Source organism: Macaca thibetana, chromosome 5 (genome assembly GCF_024542745.1).
Source record: "Macaca thibetana thibetana isolate TM-01 chromosome 5, ASM2454274v1, whole genome shotgun sequence".
NCBI lineage: Eukaryota > Metazoa > Chordata > Mammalia > Primates > Cercopithecidae > Macaca > Macaca thibetana.
The window spans coordinates 70,121,490-70,133,582 of record NC_065582.1 but is presented as its reverse complement, the minus strand read 5'-3'; the positions used below and the strand labels follow the sequence as shown (position 1 = coordinate 70,133,582).

The following is a 12,093-nucleotide window of genomic DNA, read 5'->3' as shown; positions in this document are numbered from 1 at the left end:
TTTTTCTTCAGCAACATCTTTTTTCACACATAACTTTGTACATTTTTGCATATAGCCATAGTATAAAATTCCTTCAGAGGAATTGCTGGGTCAGGATATGTTTACTTTTAATTTTGACAGATGTGGCTCAGTTGCCCTCCTAAAAGACTGAACTAGTCTGCACTCCCACCAATAATGATTGGATGTCTGTTTGTTCACACTCTCAGCAGCAATTGGTTTAACAAACTTTTAAATCTTTACCAATATAAGAAGTGGAAAGTATTTTTATGATTTTTGTTATGAGTGAGATAGAGTGCTTATTTTTTAAAAAAACTGCCTCAATTTTGATCTATTTTAGAGATCATTTTTTAAAGTTTCTTTTATAAATACCCCTCATTAAGCATACATAAGGACTGGAAAAACACTTTTTAATCTCAAAGCAGTATGTGATACGTACTTGCAATTACTATTTACCTAAAACTCTTTAACATTTTATTTCTAACAGGTATTTGCCTTGTGACTACAAGGTGACTCTGAGGAGTAATTCATGTGTATCTTTAATTTTTTTTTTTTAAGATTTGATTGATGAAGACCTTTCACATTTCCAATCTGGATCACCTCCTGCCCCGAATGGTTTTAGACAACATGGGAATCCACATCTATATCATAGTCAAGGAAAAGGATCATATAAACATGACCGAGTTGTACCACAGAGTCGAGCTTCTGCACAAATAATAAGTTCAAGTAAATCCCAGATTCTTGCTCCAGGGGAGAAAATAACTGGCAAAGTTAAGAGCGACAATGGCACTGGATATGATACAGACAGCAGCCAAGATTCTAGGGATAGAGGAAACAGCTGTAATAGCAGCAGTAAAAGCCGGAACCGAGGTTGGAAACCTATGAGAGAAACATTAAATGTTGATAGTATTTTTAGTGAAAGTGAAAAAAGACAGCATAGTCCAAGACATAAACCAAATATCAGTAACAAGCCCAAATGTAGCAAGGATCAAAGTTTTAGTAATTGGCCAAAAGAGAATCCAAAGCAAAAAGGTTTAATGACCATATATGAAGATGAAATGAAGCAGGAAATAGGAAGCAGAAGTTCCCTTGAATCTAATGGAAAAGGAGCAGACAAAAATAAAGGCCTTGTAGAGGGTAAAGTGCATGGTGATAATTGGCAGATGCAAAGGACTGAGTCTGGATATGAAAGCAGTGATCACATCAGTAATGGATCTACTAATTTGGACTCACCTGTTATCGATGGAAATGGTACAGTAATGGATATCAGTGCTGTTAAAGAAACAGTATGCTTCAGGTAATGTAAAATTTGAGTGAATCATTTTTCCATCACTGTTCTTTCTTGTTAATTGCATGAAGTAATTGTCGAAGTTTGGGGTCAATTAAATAGGATGGAAACAGCATGAGCTGTTTTAAAGAGCTTTAAAAAGTTTGCTTCTTCTAAACACAAGTATGTTTCTGTAAAGAAACCTAGGATATTGCAGTTTATTTGATATTTTAGATTTCTATTTTTAATAGTTATTTCCTGATTCCAAAAATAGCAGCTTTTTATTTTTAGAAAATTTGGAAAGTACTGAAGTTTATTATCATTGTTGTGTCACCGTCAACAATTGACTGGTTTTAAAGCACAGACTTCAATTGGTATCATCTCAGTCATTAAATTGGTTGTTTAATTCTTCTTTTTTTGTCTTGAGGGGAAGGAGTCTCGCTCTGTCGCCCAGGCTGGAGTGCAGTGGTGCAATCATGGGTGACTGCAACCTCTGCCTCCTGGGTTCAAGTGATTCTCCTGCCTTAGCTTCCCAAGTAGCTGGGACTATAGGCACACACTACCATGGCTGGCTAATTTTTGTATTTTTAGAGACGGGGTTTTGCCAGGCTGCTCTCGAACTCCCAATCTCAAGTGATCCACCTGCCTTGGCCTCCCAAAGTGCTGGGATCAAAGGCCTGAGCCATTGTGCCTGGCCTGTTGTTTAATTCTTCAATGTATGTAATGTTTATAATCTCATCTCTAACATTTGTAACTCAGAACTGAAGCTAGTTTTTACTGTCACAACTCATTCTCATGGAAGATATTTTCCCTTTAGCAAATATAAAAAAATTCAATCAAATAACTTTGTGTTCAATTAATTCTAAATACATTTATTATATTACTGTTTAATCCTTCTAACATGTGTTTGTTTGATATTAGCTGATATTTGACCACATTTGTTATTAAAAGGTAGATTTGCAAATATCAACTGCTCATGTTTTATTAAAATGCTGTTTCAATAAAGACTTAAGGAAAGGGCCAGGTGTGGTGACTCACACTTGTAATCACAGCAGTTTGGGAGGCTGAGGCAGGAGGATTGCTTGAACCCAGGAGTTCAAGACCAGCCTGAGCAACATGGAAAGATCTCATCTCTATGAAAAAGTTTTAAAATATTAGCCAGGTATGGTGGCATATGCCTGTGGTCCCAGCTACTTGGGAGGCTGAGGTGGGAGGATCTTTTGAGCCCAGGAGGTTGAGGCTGCAGTGAACCATGTTTGTACCACTGCACTGCATCCTGGGCAAAAGAGCAAAAGGTCCTGGCAAAAAAAAAAAAAAAAAAAAGACTTGACAAGGTAATTTTATAATTCTTCTTGGAATGGAGTAGCCTAGGGTAGTAGAAAGATCAGGATTTTATAACCAGATAGACTTAGATTTTAATTATTGGGCAAATTCGTTTGACTTTTACAGTCTTTATCTTCTCTTGTAAAATAAAGATAACTACTTTTAGTATTAAATAATGTACATTAAGCCCTAGAACAACACATGGCATATAATAAATGTTTAACAAATTTTTTTTTCTTTTTTTAGAATAAACAAAGGCAATCCATAATAACTGATGTGTTTAGTGTGTATTTTATTTTCTAGTGACCAGATTAAGACAAGCAACCTAAATAAAGAATGTGGGGACTGGACCTCCCTTCAGAGCCAAAATCACTTAGAAGGTAAAAAGCTTATTTGAATATAATAGTTGCTGTAAAAAATAAATTGTAGTAATGTATTGTTTGCTATTATGATGTACCTGAGAGAAAATCCTATATGACTATAAAAATGACTATGAACATTATTTTTAAATAACCCTAAAATATCAATAAACACATTTTATTAATATATTATGTTTTAAATTATGTTTTAATCAAGTACATGTGGAAAGAAGGAAATCAGCATTCTTTTTTGTATGTATATTGTTATACAAAAGAAAGCATGCTATACTTTCCACATTGGCTTCACAAAGTGTTAATAATGGTTTTGTATCTTACTTTTTATTTGATTGGATAACTATTGCTTTTGAAGTTTGCAGCCTTTTTAATGTGCTGTTTGGATATGTCTCTGATATTAAAGATAGCATTATTATTATTTTTTGATTTAGATGATGAAGTCTTTCCATTTTTTTTTAGTAGCCGTTTGCATTTTAAGTGTCCACATTAGGGACCCTTGAACACGTTGCTTTTCATACTTGTCCTTAAAACTGTTATTTGAGACTCAAATAGGCAGGAGTATCTGTCTATGGTGGCTTGTTAACACTTTACTTTTACTTAACAGAAGGTATATTTCTATATTTGCAAATAAAAATGTCATGTTCTGATAGCTCAGAAACTGTCTGTAGACTGTTGGTCTTTCTGACTTTACCCCCTACCTTTTATGCCTATGTGAAATAGGCATAAAAAGAGAATGGTCCACTGGGGTCCATTGAGGTAAGAGTAAAGAAGATAAGAATGGTCCTGTTACTGATAAGTTTATGAGTAATGATGAGGGAAGTTGAGAGCATTCATACTTGAAGGCTTTTAAAGGATGGGAAAAGCTATGAGAAAAGGGGAAACTCTTATCAGGATAGGTAGGTTTTCTTGCTCACAATACAAGTCCAGAGGTGGTCAGTGTAATCTCTTCTTAGGAGTCACTCAGGATCCCGGGCTAAGGGGATATGGGTGAGAAGGAGATAAAGGAAGATATATTGTGGAGAATCACCTGCCAACTCTTAAAACTTCAAACCTGAAGTGACACATGCACTTCCACTTCTGTATCATTGACCAGAGCTAGTCTTCTAACCAGGCCTGATTTCAGAGAAGGTAGAAAACTGCAGTTTTACAGGTGCTTGGAATTGAATGGAAGTATGTGTGTACAATCCTAATGACTGTCACAGTAGTTAAAAACTGATAGAAAGATTGATAAACAGCCTTCTGGAAAAGTTCCGTTTGGCAACAATAACTGTGCAATGGTGTGGAATGATTATAGGCGATTTGTTAGCAACACATAGTAGCCCAGAAGCAAAGAAAGTTAGAAATTTGAATGTATACAGGATTCAGGGTTGCTATTGGGAGTATATACCTGAAGAATTTGGGGGAGAGAAGTCAAGGAAGATGATTTGCAAAGGAATTATTATGCTGCGATCAAAGACAATGTTTTCAAATTTTATAATTCAGAGGAGTAGAAGGGATATAATTTTTCACAATATAAAAGAGCAATGAACAGCAAATTTTAATGTTTTTTAGTCTTTATTATTCTTAAGGCTTTTGTGGGGATTATTTTTCAGTTTGCAGACAAAGAATGTGATTAAATGTTAAATTATTTTGTTTTCATCAAATGGTATACTATCAGAAGGAAACACTTATATTAAGGAAATAACCTTCCTTTCCCATATTCGAATGTCTCGCCTGATAAAATCTGATAAGTTTTGTAACCAAGTATTACAGGAAACAGTAAAGGGTTGGCCAGAAATCATAGCAAAAGTCAGTGAGATTGAACAATAACTGCAAGTTCAGTACTTGTTACAAAATGATACTTGCTTCCTGATAGTTATAAAAACACAAGATCGTAGAGATTTTGATGGTCAGAAGTACATTGCTACAAGAACTTTGCAGGAATTTTCCTCATTTAATATGAAAGTGTGTGTGTGATGTACTTAAAAATGCTTTTTTTTTTGGTAACGTGTATAACCAAATTTACCATTCTAATTATTTTTAAGTGTACAGTTCAGTGGCATTAAGTATATTCACATTGTTGTGCAACGATTACTACCATCCATCTCCAGAACTTTTTTATCTTCTCAAACTCAAGTTCTCTACCCATTAAACAGCTCCTCATTCTCCCCTCCTTCCAGCCCTTTGGCAATCACCATTCTACTTTTTGTCTCTGTGGATTGGACTATTTTAGGTGTCTCATATAGGTGGAACCATATGATATTTCTCCTCTTGTGTGTGTGGGTTATTTCACTTAGCATGATGACTTCAAGGTTCATCCATGTAGATGTATCAGAATCTCATTCCTTTTTAGACTGAGTAACATTCCATTGTATTATATATCACATCTTGTTTATGCATTAATCTGTAAGTGGACATGTGGGTTGTTATTACCCTTTGGGTATTGTGAATAATGCTGCAATGAATATTAGTGTGCAAATGTCTGTTTGAGTTCCTACTTTGAAGTCTTTTGAATATATACCCAAAAGTGCAGTTGCTGGGTCCTGTGGTATATGTTTAATGTTTTCAAGAACTGCTGTACTATTTTTATAGCAGCTGCACCATTTTACATTCCCACCAGCAGTGCATAAGGACTCCAGTCTCTCCATATCCTCACTAGCACTTGTTATTTTCTGTTTTAATAGGTATTGTATTGTGTTTTTGTGTAACCCATTCTTTATTTAATTAAATAAATTATACTATTTTAAAGTTATTTCTGATTTCATAAACTTTCTACTTCAAAGCCTACCATGGTTCTCTAAGCCAGTCTTTGACTTGAGAACATCTGTTTGTGTTGTACCTTGTGGTATTATGTATTCCCTTCCCCGCGTCTGGGACTGAGAATGTGTGGAAAAGTGATATAGGAATTTTTCCCCCAAATTAAAAACTTGCTGTGCATGGTTTTTACCCCCCACAAGGGACAATTTGTTATAATTTTGTGACTATATATGATTTTCTTGGTCATTCCTATTATTTATAAAATGGGGGCACACTTAAAGCTGTGGAGTGAGGAATGATTGGATGCTGTCAAGAAACGGGGGACATTACTGAACTGTAGAATCATTTTATATCAATAGCTAAAAGACTTCAAAGAGCCTTAGAAATTTCTTATTTTCATATTTTCTTGACATTTTGTCAATTTTTAATATTAGTCTATGCAAGTATATTTAATGGTAGAGGGCCAAAATCTATAATAATGCTGCTGTTATTTCTGCTTTTTTCCCATTAATAGAGATATTCTATAGGCTTGTCTGCCTATGTCATGATGAATTCTGCTGCAAAAATCCATCCCTACACTGCCTAAATCTGTTACATTTGGGAACATTGTTTAAATTGCCACAATGCCATTTGGAATGTTTTAGCCCCCTTTTTAAAATAGAATTGTAGTGGAGGGATTTCACACACCTTAAATTACATTCAGGACAGAAGAAATGATTTCTTCTTACAAAAATGATTTCTTCTGATAAAAAGTATGTTTTATACTTTTTAAATCTTTTAATTTTTCTGAATTTCGAAAATTTATTTCCAAGTAAAAAGTTAAAAGATTACAGTAGACTAATGGTTGCACAGCAATGTGGATGCACTTAATACCACTGAACTGTACACTTAAAATAGTTCAAATGATAAATTTTGTTATGTATATTTTACCACAATAGAAAGGAAACCCTTTAAGTGTATTACATACTTTTTCAAATTAACTGAGGACACCTATTGCAAAATTCTTAGAGCAATGTGTTTTGACCATGAAAATCTCAATGACCTTATGTTTTTATAACAGGAAGCAAGAGAAGTAAAGAAATGAATTTTTGTCTATCTTTCCAAACCTTTGCTGTGAATAGCATACCTGGAGTCGAAAATGAAACTAAGTGCTTATTTTGCGTTTTGTTTGTTTTCAAGTGGACATGCTTGGTATTTATATTGCAGAAGATAAGGAACTATTGATGTACAGGGAGAGAAAGGCATAAAGAATAGAACAGAACAGTAATTGATGGAGTAAGACCCTTGAGGTAGAGTGAGAAGGAAACAAGGTAGATACAGGATTTGAATGAAAAGGATGGTAGTTTTTCTGTGATGGAGAGAAAGATGAGAGCAGATATTGATTAATGTGTATTTGTGTTAGGTAGAACAGTTGAAGTGTTTATACCTAATGGACTTTCTTTTTTCTATGAGGTGCAGTTATCTACTGAGATAAGTACATAGTAGGTTAGGATATTTACAGATCATATGTAACAGATCACAAAAGAATTCAACTTTTGCCATTTGCTTCCAGAGTCTGCAATACTTGGCTTAATCTCAGTTGATCCTAGAAGTCAGGATTAGTTAATGCTGAAAGTCATGATCTGGTACATAAATAAGAGTGAAAGAAGTTAATCAGTGGTTTAAAAAATCTGTTAAGTTCCTTATTTCTTCTTGTACAAATAGTCTGTACCTCTACCTTCTTAAGTGAAATATACTATCCTTAATGTTGTTACATCCTAGAATTAAGTCAATAAAAAATTTTGTCAGAAGTATTTGTACATTTTTCTAAGAGGTTTTTGGCAAACTACAGTTTGTTCATTTAAGATAAATACATTAGAAAGTGTATTTAGAGAAAGAAGTACTTTTGTCAGCCGATTTTTTTTTCTATGCATATTAAACATTTTTTTTCTCTAAGAATTCACAAACTGGTAACACATAATCTTTTCTCTTGCTGTGGCCTATGCAGGACCACCAAATGGCTACCTATGTACTTTTTTGAAACTAAACTTCTGGGATTGAAATTTACTTTGTAGCAAAATAGCAATATTTGCTTTTCCTTTAAATTATAATCCCAGTGTGAAAAGCAGGTATTGACTATTGACTCCTGCTTTTTTATTTTGTAAAATCCCCAAATTTAGGTTTCAGATAGTATAGATTATTACTACATATTAAAGTATCTCTCTACTCCTTTTAGTATGTGGTAAATTTAGCCATAAATATTTATCTAGTTAAAGTTTTCTGATTTTTCTAAAATATTCAAATTTATTTCAAATATATTTTTATTGTAAATTCAGTCATTGATTTGATTATTGCTGTTGAATGTTTAGGGTTTATAAATGTAGTATTACCATTACATTCTGAAATCTCATTATACAAGAGTGAAGATTACACTGTCTATGCCAGCAGTTTGGTTTTATTGCTATATACATATATGTCTATTTTAAACATAGGTCATTTTTTTTCAAATGAAATATGTATTTTGATTTCTTGAATACTCTGCTTTGGGTTTTTTTACGTATACAGAATCAAAATGGGCATTATTAAAGTTTCTTGCCTTGATACTGAGGGTTTTTTTTCTGTGTCAAAATGTTAAAATTGAACTGTCTTAGATTTGTGAATAACCTGGAGCCAAAATTCCTCACAAAGACACATGGATGTCTATGTCAGCAGAAGAGAAAAATAACATATCTATTTTTAAGTTAGTTGGAATTCTGAAGTCAAACCACTTTGTTGAATGCCTGCCACAGTGATATTAAAATTTCAAACATGCTAATAAAACCTCTGCTGCCTCCTGCTGCCCATTGTGTGAATAATTTATAAAAGTAAAGAATTACTTAAGAACTAAATAAACTTGTTTCTTGTTTTGTGAACATTAAACTTGAAATTATGAATTGGTGAATAAATTATGAATTGGCTAATAGTATGAAGTTAAAAATCACACTGGGTAGCAAATTACAACTTAAAAATTAAGCTTTAAACATTGACAAATTATTGAGGTTCTTTTTGACATCTTATTTCTTGTCACATCTTTTTTAAATCATAAAATAGCTGTTGAAAAGGCTCGCAGAGTTTTCGAGCCTCAGGTAGTGTGTCAGGCTTACCCACAGTGATTTTCTTAAACATGAAAAATAATATATTCCTTCTAGAGAGACTCTGGGATAAATTTTACTGCTTTTTAAAAGTGTTAGGAGTATAGCACTTATAGACTTGAGATAAGTGGGAGGGAAAGATAAGATTTTCTCAATTCATACTTAACTTTTCCTGCACCACTGAGTTGGGAACATGATGGGCAGGATGGAGGGGACTTTAAAAAAAAGTAAAACAGTGTGTTTTTGAGGCAATTGTTTATTCTGCAGACCTTCATTTGAATGTCTTTTGTGTGCTAGATACTGTGCTAACTTCTGGGGAAATTTTTTTTTTAGGCACATACATAATCAGAGTGCTTACTGCAATTTAGTGGAAGTAAAAGTGTTAAATCTTAAATCAATGCCAGACTTATAGTTCCTTTCATTCTACTATCTTAAGTTTTTATTATTTACTATATGAGCAATACTGGCATAGAGGGTATTAAATTCTCATGTATATTAAATGACTCTTTCTTGGAAATTGCTTCTAAGATTTAACTTGCAGAGCTTGATCATAATCAAATATAGATTCTTTTCCCCCTATAGGGCAATACCTAAAAAATATCTAAGATAAAGAACACTTATTGTTTAAAAAATAAAATTACTGCTTTAATAACTTTGTTTTCTTTGCAGCTTTCATAGATTTGGTGTATGGTAAAATAGAAGCAGGAGAATGAGAGGAAAATGAGATGAATGAACATGATGAAAATGTCAACTAAAAATACAGGAGAATGCAGAAAAACTTACTAGAAATGTTACAGAAGTGTAGACAATTAATTAACAGTTCATGCTAATGCCATATATTTTGCTATCTTCTATGGGCATCAGCATGTTATTTGATGTTCACACTAGTGGCCTAGTTTTATCAGAAGGAGATTTAGTATAATGACTTTGTATGTTAATGGCATAGTGCAGTGGCACGAGCACTAGCTTTGGAGTGAACCCTGGATTGGTTTAAATGCTCCTACTTACCAGATATATAGAATATTGGTTAGGTCACTTAACTTTCCTGAGCCTAAGTTTCCTCAAGTGTAAAAAGGGGAATTGTTTTACACAACAGTTGTGACTGATGTTTTAAAAGACAACTGTTACCAACTAGAACGGTAGTTTTCAAACTTTTGGGCCTCAGATATCTTTATAATCTTAAAAAAGGATTTATGACCTAAAACAGCTTTTGTTTCTATAGGTTATATCTATCAGCATTTGCTAAATGAGGCACTAAAATTGAAACTTCCAAATATTTATTCATTTAAAGAAATAATAAACCCAGTACATGCTAACATAAATAACATTTTTAAATGAAAATTAACTATTGAAAACAAAAATTTAGTGAGATGAATGGCATTGTTTTATGCTTTCAAATCTCAGTTAATGCCTGGCTTCATATAAGATGGCTGGATTCTTGTTTTGGCATTCAGACTGTTGTGATGTTTTCATGTATGAAGAAAGCCCATTTACAAACAGATAATACAGCTGGAAATGGGAATATTTTAATAGCTTTTCCTAAAAATTGTGGATATTCTTTGACTCTACACCAAGTAGTAGTTTCTTTAATGCAGTGTGAAATCTGAAACCATAGTATTTAACTTTTCATCCTCCGTTACATTAGTTTGTCTCGCACTTTGAATGGATATTTTCCTCATGCATGATTTTGTAACATCCATGTATGGTCATTTAAAAACTACTGGTTTGCGGCCGGGCATGGTGGCTGACACCTGTAATCCCAGCCCTTTGGGAGGCCGACGCAGGCGGATCACCTGAGGTTTGGAGTTCGAGACCAGCCTGACCAATTTGGAGAAACCCCGTCTCTACTAAAAATAAAAAAATTAGCCAGGCGTGGTGGCGCATGGCTGAAATCCCAGCTACCCAGGAGGCTGAGGCAGGACTGTTACTTGATCCTGGGAGACGGAGGTTGCAGTGAGCCGAGATCGCGCCATTGCACTACAACCTGGGCAACAAGAGCAAAACTCTGTCTCAAAAAAAAAAATACTGGTTTGCTAAGTTATACAGGGCTTCCAAGTGTTGATACATTTTACTAATATCTTTCTAAAAACTATTTTTGTTAGTATCACCATAGATACTAGCAGAAAAGTCTTTGTAAGTAGTGGGAAGTTGCGAAACTCATGGTGGATACAAGTTTTCCAAAATTCTTACTTTCTTTTCAAAGCCTGAATTTTATCATTGGTAATAAATATTGCCAGTTGTTTTCCATGAATTGACAGGTACACTTATTTTTAAGAAAAGGTCTGCCAGTACCCAAGTCTGAATAACCAAAGTTTGATATCTTTTCAGGTAAAAATGGTGTTCTGTGAAAAACCAGCTAAATTCAGCTGACAGCTCAGTCTTATAAATGCTTTTTCTTGAAACTGCTGTCATGCTTGGTATTACCATAGCAAAAGTGCTTTATGCATAGTTCCCATTTCCTCACATAGAATAAGAAAAAGATGTGCAAATGAAGTAAATTCACAAAATAATTGTTACTGTTTTATCAAGCATTCTTTGAGTAAAACTGGCTTTAAAAAAAAACACACACAAGTATATGGCAATGAAGAATACAGTTAGTACAGTTTAGTGTTACTACCTTGAATTATGCTAACAGTTTTATCCATTATTGTTTTTGTACCATCAGTGTAAATGGCAACACAGTCAAAAAGAAAAGTAACATCTTAATATTATCATGAAAATAGTTTGACTTCATAGACTGCCTGAAAGGGTCTCGGGGACCTCCAGGGCTCCAAGGCCACACTTTGAGAATTGCTGAACTAGAATAATCTTAAGACTTGGTACATATTGGGTATTCCATAAACTGTAGCTATCATCATTGTGGTGATACGTGACTAAAATAATTTTATACAGTTTTCTACTTCTCATTTCTATGATAAGCGGGTGATGATGTTCACAAAGTAATTAAAGATACTTTTGTGCTTTGTTGATACGTTGGAGGTTGTGACTTTTCTATCAGTATATTGGTGCCCCAGGACCCTTGTGCCTTAGTAAAGGAAAAAGCCCCCTGTAGACCTTCAGGTTCTCAGATATAAAGCACCTGCTGTCCCATAAGGGGGAATCAAAAACTGAGATGGTCTCAGGTAAACTCCTGTACAAATCCAAATGTCTTAGTTCCCTTTTCTTCATCTCTACCTTTTAAAATAATTTTTAGTTTTCAGGGTTTTGTTTGTTCAGTTGGGCCTACTTTATCTGTAGTCTGGACATTAATTTCATTTAATTATATGAAAGATTAGAGGGCAATAGC

The 12,093-nt window shown here is 33.9% G+C and overlaps 1 protein-coding gene across 1 annotated transcript in view; it reads left to right on the top strand.

Annotated features, from left to right (window-relative positions):
* Positions 1 to 12,093, top strand: part of USP53 (ubiquitin specific peptidase 53) — a 78,533-nt gene that overhangs the window by 61,097 nt on the left and 5,343 nt on the right. Inside the window, exons 14-15 of the mRNA XM_050792334.1 lie at positions 556 to 1,294; positions 2,891 to 2,967. Coding sequence (XP_050648291.1) covers positions 556 to 1,294; positions 2,891 to 2,967 — 816 coding nt within the window. The remainder of the gene's footprint in view (positions 1 to 555; positions 1,295 to 2,890; positions 2,968 to 12,093) is intronic.